This window comes from Monodelphis domestica, chromosome 5, assembly GCF_027887165.1.
Source record: "Monodelphis domestica isolate mMonDom1 chromosome 5, mMonDom1.pri, whole genome shotgun sequence".
Lineage (NCBI taxonomy): Eukaryota > Metazoa > Chordata > Mammalia > Didelphimorphia > Didelphidae > Monodelphis > Monodelphis domestica.
Window position 1 is genome coordinate 130,406,879 of NC_077231.1, and position 15,198 is coordinate 130,422,076.

The 15,198-nt window shown below is 34.8% G+C and overlaps 1 protein-coding gene across 32 annotated transcripts in view; it reads left to right on the forward strand.

The window, feature by feature from the left end:
- The window catches only part of PLEKHA5 (pleckstrin homology domain containing A5), a 179,151-nt gene that overhangs the window by 138,341 nt on the left and 25,612 nt on the right, over positions 1–15,198 (forward strand). For 29 of the 32 annotated variants that reach the window (XM_007503558.2, XM_007503566.3, XM_007503562.2 and 26 more), the window contains 4 exons: positions 530–592; positions 2,958–3,038; positions 3,182–3,331; positions 14,310–14,411. In XM_007503558.2, the coding sequence (XP_007503620.2) occupies positions 530–592; positions 2,958–3,038; positions 3,182–3,331; positions 14,310–14,411 (396 nt within the window). Of the gene's footprint in view, positions 1–529; positions 593–2,957; positions 3,039–3,181; positions 3,332–14,309; positions 14,412–15,198 lie in introns of those variants that run through there. The other 3 variants (XR_008912200.1, XR_008912199.1, XM_056799333.1) reach the window with 3 other exon arrangements.

Consider the following 15,198-nt stretch of genomic DNA (forward strand, 5'->3'; position numbering starts at 1 on the left):
AAAGGTTAATAAAAGAGAGGAATCAATTTATTATTTAAATTTTTTTTTCTTCCTGAAGATATATTCTGGATGTGCTTACTTAAAAAATACCTAATAAATACATTTTACATTCATGATTTTGGTAATATAGATATTAAGACATTTATGAGTATATGTATATAAAATGCATGTGTCTATATCAAAAACATTTTCAACAGTCATTAAAACTTGTTGAAATCTTTTATCTTTCTCTACTTTGAAAATACTTTTCTCATTTTGTGAAATAGTACACATGCCTAAAAAACACAACTTTAAGAAAATATTATCTTAAAAGTTATATGAAAATAATAAATGGTTACTTTTTATATATCTTTTCCTTTTTGAAGCAATCCATACTTGATAAATGTCTGTTCAGTAAAGTCAAAACCTGTCTTCCCATAAGATGTGGCCAGTCATATAGATTATAAGTGTCTTTAAACTGTTAACTACAAACTAAAAACTTTCTTGTATTTTTGAAGCTACTTAATGACAATAGTATTCTTCCTTATAGCTGTCACAAGATGAGTATAGAGGTACATTGTACAAGTACAGATCTGAAGAAGTGGATATTGATGTAAGTAATTTTCAATAATAATAAAATATACATTGATAAAAGTGTGACATTTATCACTGATTTATATTTTTACTGTACTCATCATTTTCTTATTAATTAATTTTTTCCTGATTGCATGTAACAACAAATTTCCACATAAATTTTCCAGTTATATGATCCAAATAGTGTCCCTTCTCTCCCCCTTTCTGTATCTGGCAAGCAATTCAATCTAGATTATACAGATCATTATAGAAAGCATATATATATATATATTGCCTCCTCAATCTATCCCAACTTAGACCCCTCCAAAAAAATTTATTATCAATTGTTGGTAATGCTTTTTCCTTATTCTCTTGGCTTAAATCTTTACATTCTTGGTTTAGTTAATAGCTGTAATGCTATGTAGAGATTTTTTCTTTATTAAGAATAGAAAGATATTCTAAATAATGTAGTTTTCAAGTTGGGGAGAGAAATAATGGAAATATTTTCCAATCCCCACTATCAACTTCCATCGCCATTTCTCTTTCGGATCCCAGACTTAAACTGGTAATTCTCACCTCCTAAGGACCTTGATTTGCTATTTTATCTTTACAGCTCATCTGTTATGTATTTATCCTATAACTTTGTTCTAGTCAAACAGACTTAAAATAACAGAATGTTCGAGTTAGAAAGGACCTTATTTTACAAATGAATAACTTGAGCTGAGTTTTGGACAAGATGACTTGCCTAAAGTGACACAATTAGAAGCAAAATTGAGACACAAGACCCGTGACAACCACCCCACTGTTAATTTTTATTTTCAACTATATGTATTTTGAATTATCACATTTTTCTTAAGAGTTTTATTAGTATTTTCAAAAGTAAATGATACAGAAACTGACTTTTACCAATGTCAAGAAATAATTTTTACCTTTGCACCTTCATTGTAAGAAGTTAAGGATTTATAATATTTCTATTATAAATGAGGTTTGGGTTCTGAGACAGTAGAGCAAATATATTTTGAAACTTAAAATCTTTTTTTCCCCAGATCCTTAACTTTGATTTTCGAGTGATGTCAATTTTGACTTTTTTTTTTTTTGCAAAGTTTAAAGTGGTTAGAATGAAAAAAAGTAAAAGCTATTCTAAATTATAGCCTAGAGCTTAGGCTAATGAAAAATACTTGTACTAATGTTTATAATGGCTTTCTTCTGTAAATTTTACTTTTATGTTAAAAATAATTCTGTGTTTGGGTTTTTCCTAAGGATTTATGAGACACTAATGTAAATCAGATTCATGTGGTATTTTTTATTAAGAATTACATAAAATGCTTGGTCTTTTAAAATCTAAAATTTGAAATTAACCCCGTTAAAATGGGTAAAGTGTGATATCTACGTGTCTTACTTCATAATATTTGTATTTATATAATTTAGATTTACTTTAATGGTAAATTAAGCATTGAAGTATAATTTAGATTTACATGGCCTAGTTATTACGTTACCTTTTTTGTCTGTGTAGACTTTGAAGGAAGGAGATGTCTGCAAAAGGGATTAGAGGGAAAGCTGTGAAACCATATGATTTCATCAGACTGGTCATCTAGTCTTTAATTCACAGTCTTGTTGCCTAAGGGCACTGATAGTTTCTACCTTGCCCGCAGTCTCACAACTAGTATGTGTGAGAAACAAAACTTGAACCTAATGAATTTGAATTTTCCTGATGCCAAGGTTGACTCTTTCCACTGAACTATAAGAAAAGAAAAGAAAATCCAGGTATCCCTTCCGCTTCATGATTTTCTTCATCATGGTTTCAATGTATCACAGGTTAGCCTAAGAATTGAAATGGGAATTTTTGAGTAATTCTACCGAAGCCTCAGCTGGCACCTGAAGACCAGCAGATAACACAGAAAAGGTTTAGAAACTCAGAAGTGGATTAAAAATATTGAATAATATCAACATATTTTATCTTTTAATACTCTTTTTTGAAGCTAAATTAGGTAAAAGGTTTGCAAAAACCACAAACACCAGCAGATTACATAGAAAGACCAGAAATGTGCAGGTATCTTTAGTAGTCCAGTAACTCATAGATATATATGTAAGGTACTCTGAAGATGCCCCATAAAAGAAAAACAAACAATTCAGACTTATTCTCTGGTGCAAAGAGCCAAAATTTTTTTATGCAGATTTTCCAGATCGCAGGCCTCTTAAACCCCTTTGGTTCGGCCCCATGTTGTGAAAGGTATACCTGTATTTAGTCTTTCTTTGTTTCATTTCAATTTGACTGCATCTATTTAAGTCATTTAATTAAAAATTATATAAGTTTTTAAATGTACTTTGTCTGCTCTTCATTATAGGAAAAATGGAATGTCTTGAAAAGAACTGCTAACAATGGAAATTTTCTTTTATTAAACTAGGCGAAGCTAAGCAGATTATGTGAACAAGATAAAGTGGTACATGCATTGGAAGAGAAACTTCAGCAGCTCCACAAGGAGAAAGTAGGACAATTATGTTTATTACCTAAAACTGATGTTATTTTATTTGATTATTTTTCAGGACAGTGATAACTATATTAAAAAGAATATATGTATATATATATATTAATTCAGAGCATTAAAAGTAATTCTTTTTCTCATAACAGTATATGCTTGAGCAAGCTTTGCTATCAGCCAGCCAAGAAATAGAGATGAATGCAGATAATCCAGCAGCCATTCAGAATGTAGTTTTGCAAAGGGATGATTTACAGAATGGACTACTTAGCACATGCCGAGAATTGTCTCGAGCTACTGCGGTAAGTAGATTTAATTTTTCTCATAAAAATCATTGATGTTTTAATTCGTTATAGTTTTTACTTCAGTTGGAATATTTCTTCTTTAGTGTAAGAAGCAAATATTATATTCCATAACATTTATGGTAAACATCTTGGAATAATTAAGAATGAGTTTTAATCTTAAAATCAATAAAATCAATAATGTTTTATTTGGTAAAAGAAGTATCTTAATGAAAAATAAACAACATTGGCATTTTATATATTTTGAAAGTAAAAATCTTAACAGGACTGTATTATGAGGCTTCCATAATGCAATTAAATATGTAGTGGATTTTGGATACAAGAATCACTTTGGGAATATAGTGATTTGATTCCATTGTTCAACTACTTCTAGTAAAAGGGAAACAAATATACCCCCTAGCTTTTTATAGTCATGGAGACCAGTCTTAGTTTCCTCTTCACTTCAGGAATTACAGGTGGGGAACCTAACAATATATCCTTAAAACTAACAAGGAGATTTGCATGAAAATGTGGCCAGTAGGATGTTTATACTGAAGCATAGGGGTTTAAGGCAGAGAGGATTTATGATGATTCAATCCAGAATGTTTACACTGAACAGAGGGACAAGAAATAAGGTGAAAGAATGATAGAGAGGATCCATATCCAGCCTCAGACACTGGCTGTCTGACCTTGAATATGCCACTTAAGCCATTTGCCTCAGTTTTCTTAAATGAGTAAAATGAGAATAACAACACCTGATTCAGTACTGAGATTATAATTGTGAAGAACTTAACACAGCTCCTGGCACCTGCTCGTCATTATTGTAGTTGCTATTAATATTATCCAAATCCATTGCCCTTTTTTATCAGATAATTTAGTACTACCACAAGAATTAGTGTGACCTGCAAGTCCCTTTTTTCTTCCGCATTTTTTCAAGCCATTACTCTTACTCTAACTTCACTTTCTTCCCCTTCCATTTTTACACCCATAGTACACATTATCCTTTCATCTTCTTGCCCTATTGCTACTCTTTTCTTGACAAAATCCTGCTCTAGATTACTCCCACAGTCTTCTCTACTCAGAGAAGCTCAGGGAAGTATCATAAACTGTTAGGTAGAGCATGTGTCCCGAAAATTGATGATGATGCTTCCTGACAAGTAAAAGATGTTCAGTGACTTACATTTCAGATAAGTGGAGCAGCAATTGGTTCTTGTCATTGTACTAATTTGTTAGCGGGAACAGTTTATTTTAGGGTTCAAAGAGAGCAGGGAATTAGGGGAATAATGCTAGACAATCAATTAATCATTTAAAAATAAACAGAAGAGAGAACAACAAAGATCAGAAGGAGACACAAGTCGTCAGTGCCATGTTAGAATTATCATTAAATTTATACTAATAAAAAAGTATGTAAGGGAAAAAAAATTCATTGTGGCATTTTGATATGTGTTTTTGTTAGTGTTTAAGTACAAAATGGAAAAAAGAAAAATTTTATTTCATAAAAAAATTAGAAGTTAAAAAATCATGTTGACATACATGGTAAATTTGTAAGGCAAAGCAATGAGAGATTTTTTTATTGCCAGATATTTTTAAAAAAACTTTACATTTCCTTGAAATAGATTTTTCTTTTTAAAGTTTTTCTCAAATACTGAAAATGAGGAACAAATTTTAGGTTATAGAGTTCACCAATAGGGGGTGATCTCCTACTTCAATTTGTCCAGTTACATTTATTGTCAGACTTCCATAGTATTATGATAGCAAAATGATTTTTTAAATATAAAGGATTGAAAACATCCTACATTTGACAGAAAAATCAATTGCTTATAATTACTTAATATACTTAATAAATTATGCAAAAGACCAAAATATGACATACTAAAAATTTAGAGAAAGAACTTCACCACGCAATTAGATTTTAGCAACAATATTCTTTTCAAATAAATAGAAAGTTACTTAGTGTTATTACTTTGAACAGTTTGTAGAGGGCAGAATCTATTTTAAGGTGCTTTTTAATTTGCCAAACTTACAAAAGCACAGAGTCAGAAACTCATATATGTTTAGAAAACATCAAGTAGGCCTGATAATGTGAAGCCAAATTGTCATAAGCTCTCAGTGCTACATTAAGGAATTATTTTATCATAGAGGCAATAAGAAACCTTGAAATTTATGCCATAGGAATAATATTTATATAGATTTCTGGAGGATATTTCTTTTTTTAATTATTTTTAATTTTTAATTTTTATTTGGTCATTTCCAAACATTATTCATTGGAAACAAAGATCATTTTCTTTTCTCCCACCCTCCACCCCCCACCTCTCCCATAGCCCACGTGCAATTCGACTGGGTATCACATGTGTTCTTGATTCAAACCCATTTCCATGTTGTTGGTATTTGCATTAGAGTGTTCATTTAGAGTCTCTCCTCAGTCATATCCGCTCCACCCCTGTAGTCAAGCAGTTGCTTTTCATCGGTGTTTTTGCTCCCACAGTTTATCTTCTGCTTGTGGGTAGTATTTTTTAGATCCCTGCAGATTGTTCAGGGACATTGCATTGATACTAATGGAGAAGTCCATCACCTTCGATTGTACCACAATGTATCAGTCTCTGTGTACAATGTTTTCCTGGTTCTGCTCCTTTCTCTCTGCATCACTTCCTGGAGGTTGTTCCAGTCTCCATGGATTTCCTCCACTTTATTATTCCTTTTAGCACAATAGTATTCCATCACCAACATATACCACAATTTGTTCAGCCATTCCCCAATTGAAGGGCATCCCCTCATTTTCCAATTTTTGGCCACCACAAAGAGTGCAGCTATGAATATTCTTGTACAAGTCTTTTTCCTTATTATCTCTTTGGGGTACAAGCCCAGTAGTGCTATGGCTGGATCAAAGGGTAGACATTCTTTTATCACCCTTTGGGCATAGTTCCAAATTGCCCTCCAGAATGGTTGGATTAATTCACAACTCCACCAGCAATGAATTAGTGTCCCTGCTTTGCCAAATCCCCTCCAGCATTCATTACTTTCCTTTGCTGACATGTTAGCCAATCTGCGAGGTGTGAGGTGATACCTCAGAGTTGTTTTGATTTGCATCTCTCTGATTATAAGAGATGTAGAGCACTTTTTCATGTGCTTATTAATAGTTTTGATTTCTTTGGCTGAGAACTGCCTGTTCATGTCCCTTGCCCATTTATCAATTGGAGAATGGCTTGATTTTTTGTACAATTGATTTAGCTCTTTGTAAATTTGAGTAATTAAACCTTTGTCAGAGGTTTTTATGAAGATTGTTTTCCAATTTGTTGCTACCCTTCTGATTTTAGTTACATTGGTTTTGTTTGTACAAAAACTTTTTAATTTGATGTAGTCAAAATTATATATTTTACATTTTGTGACTCTTTCTAGGTCTTGCTTGGTTTTAAAATCTTTCCCTTCCCAAAGGTCTGACATGTATAATATTCTGTGTTCACCTAATTTACTTATGGTTTCCTTCTTTATGTTCAAGTCATTTACCCAATCTGAATTTATCTTGGTGTGGAGTGTGAGGTGTTGATCCAAACCTAATCTTTCCCCACACTGTCTTCCAATTTTCCCAGCAGTTTTTATCCCAAAAGCTGGGGTCTTTGGGTTTGTCATAAACTGTCTTGCTGATATCATTTACACCAAGTCTATTCCACTGATCCTCCTTTCTGTCTCTTAGCCAGTACCAAATTATTTTAATAACCACTGCTTTATAGTATAGTTTGAGATCTGGGACTGCAAGTCCTCCTTCCTTTGCATTTTTTTTTTCATTATTTCCCTGGATATCCTTGATCTTTTGTTCTTCCAAATAAACTTAGTTATGGTTTTTTCTAATTCAGTAAAGAAGTTTTTTGGTAGTTCAATGGGTATGGCACTAAATAAGTAAATTAATTTGGGTAGGATTGTCATTTTTATTATGTTAGCTCATCCCACCCATGAGCAATCAATGTTTTTCCAATTGTTTAGATCTAGTTTTAGCTGTGTGGAAAGTGTTTTGTAGTTGAGTTCATATAGTTCCTGTGTTTGTCTCGGCAGATAGATTCCTAAGTATTTTATATTGTCTAGGGTGATTTTGAAAGGTATTTTGCTTTCTAATTCTTGCTGCTGAAATGGGTTAGAGATATATAGAAATACTGATGACTTATGCAGGTTTATTTTGTATCCTGCAACTTTGCTAAAATTGTTGATTATTTCGATTAACTTTTTGGTTGATTCTCTAGGATTCCTGAAGTAAACCATCATATCGTCTGCAAAGAGTAATAGCTTGGTCTCCTCATTGCCAATTTTAATACCTTCAATTTCTTTTTCTTCTCTAATTGCTACTGCTAGTGTTTCTAGTACAATGTTAAATAATAGAGATGATAATGGGCATCCTTGTTTCACTCCTGATCTTATTGGAAAGGCTTCTAGTTTATCCCCATTGCAGATGATGTTTGCTGGTGGTTTTAGATATATACTGTTTATTATTTTTAGGAAAGGCCCTTCTATTCCTATACTTTCTAGTGTTTTCAATAGGAATGGATGTTGTATTTTGTCAAAGGCTTTTTCTGCATCTATTGAGATAATCATGTGATTTTTGTCAGTTTGCTTGTTAATATGATCATTTATGTGGATGGTTTTCCTAATATTGAACCATCTTTCATTCCTGGTATGAATCCTGCATGGTCATAGTGGATGACCCTTTTGATGACTTGCTGGAGTCTTTTTGCTAGTATCCTATTTAAGATTTTTGCATCTATATTCATTAGGGAGATTGGTCTATAGTTTTCTTTCTCTGTTTTTGACCTGCCTGGCTTTGGGATCAGTACCATGTTTGTGTCGTAGAATGAATTTGGTAGAACTCCTTCTTGGCCTATTCTGTCAAATAGTTTGTTTAATATTGGGATTAGTTGTTCTTTGAATGTTTGATAGAATTCATTTGTGAATCCATCTGGACCTGGGGATTTTTTCTTAGGGAGTTCTTTGATGGTTTGTTCAATTTCTTTTTCTGAAATGGGGTTGTTAAGGTAATTTATTTCTTCCTCTTTTAGTCTAGGCAATTTATATTTTTTTAAGTATTCATCCATATCACTTAGATTTCCATATTTGTTGCAATATAATTGGGCATAGTAGTTTTTAATGATTGCCTTGATTTCCTCTTCATTAGAGGTTAGGTCTCCTTTTTCATCTTGAATACTGTAAATTTGGTTTATTTCTTTCCTTTTTTTAATTAGACTGACTAGTACTTTGTCTATTTTATTTGTTTTTTCAAAGTACCAGCTTCTAGTCTTATTTATTAAATCAATAGTTCTTTGACTTTCAATTTTATTAATTTCTCCTTTGAGTTTTAGGATCTCTAATTTAGTCTTCATCTGAGGATTTTTAGTTTGTTCACTTTCTAATTTTTTAATTTGCATGCCCAGTTCATTGACCTCTGCCCTTCTTAATTTGTTAATATATGAACTCAAGGATACAAATTTCCCCCTGAGTACTGCTTTGGCTGCATCCCATTGGGTTTGAAAGGATGTCTCACCATTGTCATTTTCTTCAATGAAGTTATTAATTGTTTCTATGATTTATTCTTTAACTAACTGGTTTTAGAGAATTGTATTGTTTAATTTCCAATTAATTTTTGATTTACCTCTCCATGTTCCTTTAGTAATATTTTCATTGCATTGTGATCTGAGAAAGTTGCATTTATTATTTCTGCTCTTTCGCACTTATTTGTAATGTTTTTATGCCCTAATACATGGTCAATTTTTGTGAATGTACCATGTGCTACAGAAAAGAAGGTATATTCCTTTTTGTCCCTATTTATTTTTCTCCACATGTCTACTAACTCTATTTTTTCTAAGATTTCATTCACTTCTCTTACCTCTTTCTTATTTATTTTTTGGTTTGATTTATCTAGTTCGGATAGAGGAAGCTTCAGGTCTCCCACTAGTATAGTTTTTCTATCTATTTCGTCCTTGAGTTCCTCTAGTTTCTCCTTTAGAAATTTGGATGCTGTGCCATTTGGTGCATACATGTTGAGTACAGATATTTCCTCACTGTCTATACTGCCTTTTATCAGGATGTAATTACCTTCCCTATCTCTTTTAACTAGATTTATTTTTACTTTGGCTTTGTCAGATATCATGATTGCGACTCCTGCCTTCTTTTTGTCAGTTGATGCCCAATAGATTTGGCTGCACCCTCTTATTTTCACCCTATGTGTATCTACCTTTCTCATATGTGTTTCTTGTAGACAGCATATGGTAGCGTTTTGGACTTTAATCCACTCTGCTATTCGCTTGCGTTTTATGGGCAAGTTCATTCCATTCACATTGAGTTATGATTACTAGCTGTGTATTTCCAAGCATTTTGATTTCTGCTCCTTTACCTGCCTTTTCTTCTTTCACTATTTCCTTCTACACCAATGTTTGCTTTTGAACAGTCCCCCTTGTTCCCACCCTTATTTTACTTCCCTTTCTACCCCCTCCCTATTTATCACCCCCTTATTTTCCCTGTAGTCTTTCTAAAATTAACCCCCCGCTCCCTCCCTCTCTTGTACTGCTTCCCTCCCCACCAGACCGTTTGTTACCCTTCTACTCCCCTATAGGGTGCAAATCTATTCTCTGCCCCCAATGGATTGGATTGTTTTTCCCTCTTTGAGTCACTTTCAAAGCACGTAAAAGTTAAGTATTTCCTGTCTCTGTCCTCTTTACCCTTCCAGTGTATTGAGGTTCTCCCCCCTCCTGCCATGAGCTTCTTTATGACATATAAATTTACCCCCATTTGTTTCTTTTCCCATTTCTTTTAATATTAACCTATTTTTAAGCTCTAGTTATATATATATATACTCATGTGTATGTATTTTTGCATGCATATATCTATATACCTTTTTATGTCTTGTCCTTTCATCCTATACAGTTTGTTGCTGTTCCCTCTAAGTATACTTCTTTTTGCTGCCCAGGTAATAACAACAGTTTTTAAGAGTTACCAATGACCTCTTTTCTTATAGGGATACATATCATTTTAACTTATTGAATCTCTTAAAAAAATTTTTATGTTTTTGTTTTTCTTTTTTCCCCTCTTTTTTAATTACCTTTTGATGATTCTCTTGAGTTCTGTGCTTGGACATCAAATTTTCTGTTCAGGTCTGATCTTTTCTTTACGAATTCTTGAAATTCTTCTATTTTGTTAAATGACTATACTTTCCTCTGTAAGAATATAGTCAGTTTTGCTGGGTAGTTGATTCTTGGTTGTAGTCCTAGTTCCCTTGCTTTCCGGAATATCGTATTCCATGCCTTTCTTTTTTTCAGTGTGGATGCAGCCAGATCCTGAGTTATCCTCACTGTGGTTCCTTGGTATCTGAATGACTTCTTCTTGGCAGCTTGTAATATCTTTTCTTTGGTCTGATAGTTCTTGAATTTGGCTATAACATTCGTGGGTGTTGTCAGTTGGGGATTAAGTACAGGAGGTGATCTGTGGATTCTATCAATCTCCACTTTTCCTTCTTGTTCAAGGATTTCAGGGACGTTTTCTTTAATAATTTCCTGTAATATAATGTCCAGGCTTTTTCTTTTGTCATGGTCTTCTGGTAGGCCAGTAATTCTTGAATTGTCTCTCCTTGAATGATTTCCTAAATCCTCTGTTTTGTGAATGAGATGCTTCATATTTTCCTCAATTTTTTCATTCTTTTGGCTTTGTTTTATAGTGTCCTGCTGCCTTGTGAGGTTGCTCGATTCTAGCTGTTGTATTCTGGTTCTTAAAGACTGGATTTCATCCTTAGTTTTTTCATCGTCCTTTTCCTTTTGGTCGGATTTTCTTTGGAGGTTATCTTTCATCTTCTTCACCTCATCTTTCATCTACTTTGCCTCATCTTTCATCTCCTTTGCCTCATTTTCCAGCTGGTTGATTTTGGCTTTCAAGACACTATTTTCTGTTTCCAGATGACTTATCTTAGTTTTTAAATTCTTTTCCCAATTGTCTTCAGCCTCTCTTAATTGTGTTTTGAGTTCTTCCAAAGCCTGTATCCAATTCGCTGGGATTTCTGATTTTTCCTTTGCTTGGGTCCTCCCCCTCTGTTTCATTCACTCTTTGCTCATTACCTCTGCAGAAGCTTTTGTAATTTCTTTCTTCTTTTTCTGTTGTTTGCTCGAGTTTATCCCTTCTTTGCTCCCCATATTTGGCTGTGCTCTTGCTCCTCATATTTTGTTTTGGTTTTGGGGCTGTCAGTCTCTCCTCTTGGAACTTTGTCAGATCTCTTGGTACAGTCTCTAGGGGAGGAATATTAGCTTCCCTGTCCTCTGCAGGCTTTTGATTGGATTGTGCTCAACTGGGCTGGGCTGTATGTGGTATGAGGCTCTGAAGACTCCTGGAAGGCTGGGCCGCCCAGGCTCTCTCCAGTTCTCTCCAGCTGCTTCTCTGCTGTCTACCTTTGCCCGCCTCCCTAAACTCTGAGGAGTTCTGATGGGATTAGATTTAACTGGATTAGTCTAGATGTGCCCCAAGGCAATGGTGAGACTGGAGCCCAATGTAGGGACCCAGCCACGGCCCTTTCTCCCTGGCTTCCTCCCTGCCGCCCAAGCTGGATGCCCCCAGCCCGGCACCCTGCTGCTCCCAAGGTAGACCCTGCAAACCAGCACCTTTGCCGGCTCAGAGGTTCCCGCTGCTGCTGGGGGCTCAGTCCTCTGGGTTGCGGGGGAGGGGTCCTGGGACCTGCCCTCTGCCTTCCCCTTAGCCCTGAGTATTCTCGGATTCCGGCTTTTGGGGGGTGTACCTTTTGATTTGAGTCCAGAAGGCGGGTTCCCCGCTTCTGTCCTGTTGTTCAGCTTGAATTTCGGTGCCCTAGGAGCATTCAGTCTGTATCGGTAAGGAAGGGTCTTCCACGAGGTCTGAACTTTTGCTGCTTGCTAAGCTGCCATCTTGACTCTGCCCCCCTCTGGAGGATATTTCTCCAGAAGCTTCTCTGATATTTCCTTTTCACCATGATTTTCTCTACCATGCTCTAAAAATCTCTTTACCCTAGAAGCTCCCTCTGCTCTAAAGGCCTTCTCCCTCTGATTGACTGATTCCTCCCAGATCCTTCAGTTTAAAGATCCTGAGACTAATTAGTCATTCTTCTTAACTGTACTGTCCCTTCCTGAGAAACTTTCTCCCCTCCTTTCCATTCCCTTTTGTTTTGTCTCTCCGCATTAGAATATAAGCTTCTCCAGGTTTGGAAAACTGACTTTCTGGTTTTGTTTTTATTTCCAGAGTTTGGTACCCACTTAACAATGCTACTAACTACTGACTAACAGAAGACAAAGTCTAGGAGTAAGGGAGATCAGTAAGAAAGCTATTAAAAATAATTCAGGCATTAAATACAATAGAGACTGCACATAGAGAGTCTAGAAGATTAGGAAATGATATAATGGTGGAATATCCAAGATTTGGCAACCAATTGGGTATGTGGAAATCAGAGAAAGTAAAAATTAAAGTATATTTCCAGGGTTGCAAACCTAAAGGACAGGAAAATTGATAATAAGCTTAACAGGAAAAAAGGGGGAAGGGGAGACTGGGGAGAAAGGTAGATTTAGTAGGAAAAATTTTGTGTTTGAATTTGAGGTTACTGTGAGATATCCAGGTGGCTAATCTAGCAAGCAGTGATGATGCAATATTAGAACTGAGAAAAAAGATGAGTACTGTATTAAGTGTGTAAATTTTGAAGTCATCTTAGTAGTGAATTTATTTTAATTTTTTGAACAGTTCAGTGTCTGAGTTTTTTCATTTTTTTAATACATCAAGTGCTACTTTTCAAAACCTATCTAAAAATTAACAATGCCAGTGGTGGGATGACATTGTAAATTGCCTCTAGGATTGTTATCATATGGTGTGCATCTAAAATGCAATTCTGAGTATTCCAAATATAATTAAGCTTTAACTTCTTAATTCATTTATTTCAACACCAGCTATCAAAAATATCTTTATTCTTTTTTTTGTGAGAACTTTGAGTATCCATGAGTTTATTATTTAGCTTTTAATTAGTTTTATTCATTTACTTCTTTTAATTTATTCTTGAAAATCTATAATCAGCCTGCATTATTAAATTTAGGATGTACATCAGAAATATTTAATGTGCTACAATTTAAAAGTATGACTTTTTTAAAGACACACCTTCAAAAAATACTCATCATAAAATAACACTTAGAAAAAAGTAATATGTGCTCTGGGTATTCAATTAGTTTCTAATGAAGTTTTAAAAAAATATACTGGCAGAGGAGCAGCTGGATTGCTCAGTGAATTGAGAGCCAAGCTTAGAGATGGGAGGTCCTAGGTTCAAATCTGGCCTCAGACACTTCCCAGCTGTGTGACCCTGGGCAAGTCACTTAATCCCCATTGCCTAGCCCTTACCATTCTTCTGCCTTGGAACTAATACACAGTATTGATTCCAAGACAGAAGGTAAGGGTTTTTTTGTTTGTTTGTTTCTTTTTAAAGAGAGGCGGGGAAAATATGGCAATGAAGAGGCAAGAAAGTATAAAGTTTATATACTCACAGAGGCAGAAAGTAAATTGTATTTTGCCCACTGGATGCAGCAAGGTTATGTAATGGGTAGAACACCTGTCCTGAAGACAGAAGACCCGAGTTCAAATTTGACCTTAGATACTTACTAGCTCTGATCCAGAGTAGAGGACTAGGTCTGAAATCAGGAAGACCCATTTTCCTAAATTCAAATCAGGCCTCAAACATTTATGGCTGACCCAGGGGCAAGTCACTTAGTTAATACTGTTGCCTCAGTTTTCTTTTCTATAAAATGATCTAGAGAAGGCAATTGCATAACACTCCAATATCTTTACCAAGAAAACTTGAAATGGGATGGCAAAGAGTCAGGCTGAAATACTCAACAACAGATTTTGCCCAGGTAATGCCATATCCTGTAAGATCTAAAAGAAGAATTCAACAAGATTTTATACTTAAGAGACACCACCATAAGAAAATGTGATTCCCCATTAAAGTAACAAATGCTGGTTACTTTGTTTTCAGGAGCTAGAAAGAGCATGGCGAGAATATGACAAATTAGAATATGATGTAACAATCACAAGGAACCAGATGCAAGAGCAATTGGATCGACTTGGTGAAGTTCAGGTACAAAATTGTACATCTTCTCAAATACTTTTCAACTTTCTGATTTATACTTTAAATTTAAATCAATCAAGGTCAAAATGAACTTCTTATAAGTTGAGTCAGAATTGATTTCCTTTTGATCAAAGGCTGTTGTGAAACATAATATGCCAATAGCAGGTACAACATCAATCTTGCATTTTATTGCTTTTAAAAAAATTTTTTTTTAAGTTTATTTAATTAACTAATTAATTTAGACTGTTTTTCCATGGTTACATGATTCATGTTCTTTCCCTCCTCTCCCCCCACCCTCCTCCCTTAGCTGAGATGCAATCCCACTGGGTTTTACATGTGTCATTGATCATGTGGGTTAAAGAAGGGTTCAAAAGTCCCTCAGAATTGTCCTGAGTCATTGCATTGCTGCTGGTAGAGAAGTCCATTATGTTTGATTGTGCCACAGTGTATCAGACTCTTGTGCACAGTGTTCTCCTGGTTCTGATCCTCTCACTCTGCATCAATTCCTGGATTCTAGTTCACATGGAATTCCTTCAGTTTATTATTCCTTTTTAGCACAATAGTATTGTATCACCAACAGATACCACAACTTGTTCAGCCATTCCCCAATTGGAGGGCATCCCCTCATTTTCCAATTTTTTACTACCACAAAGAGCACATCTATAAGTATTTTTGTACATATATTTTTCCCTATTATCTCCTTGGTGTACAAACCTAGTAGGAGTATGGCTGGATCAAAGAGCAGGCAGTCTTTTAAAGCATAGTTTGGGCATAGTTCCAAATTGCCCTCCAGAAT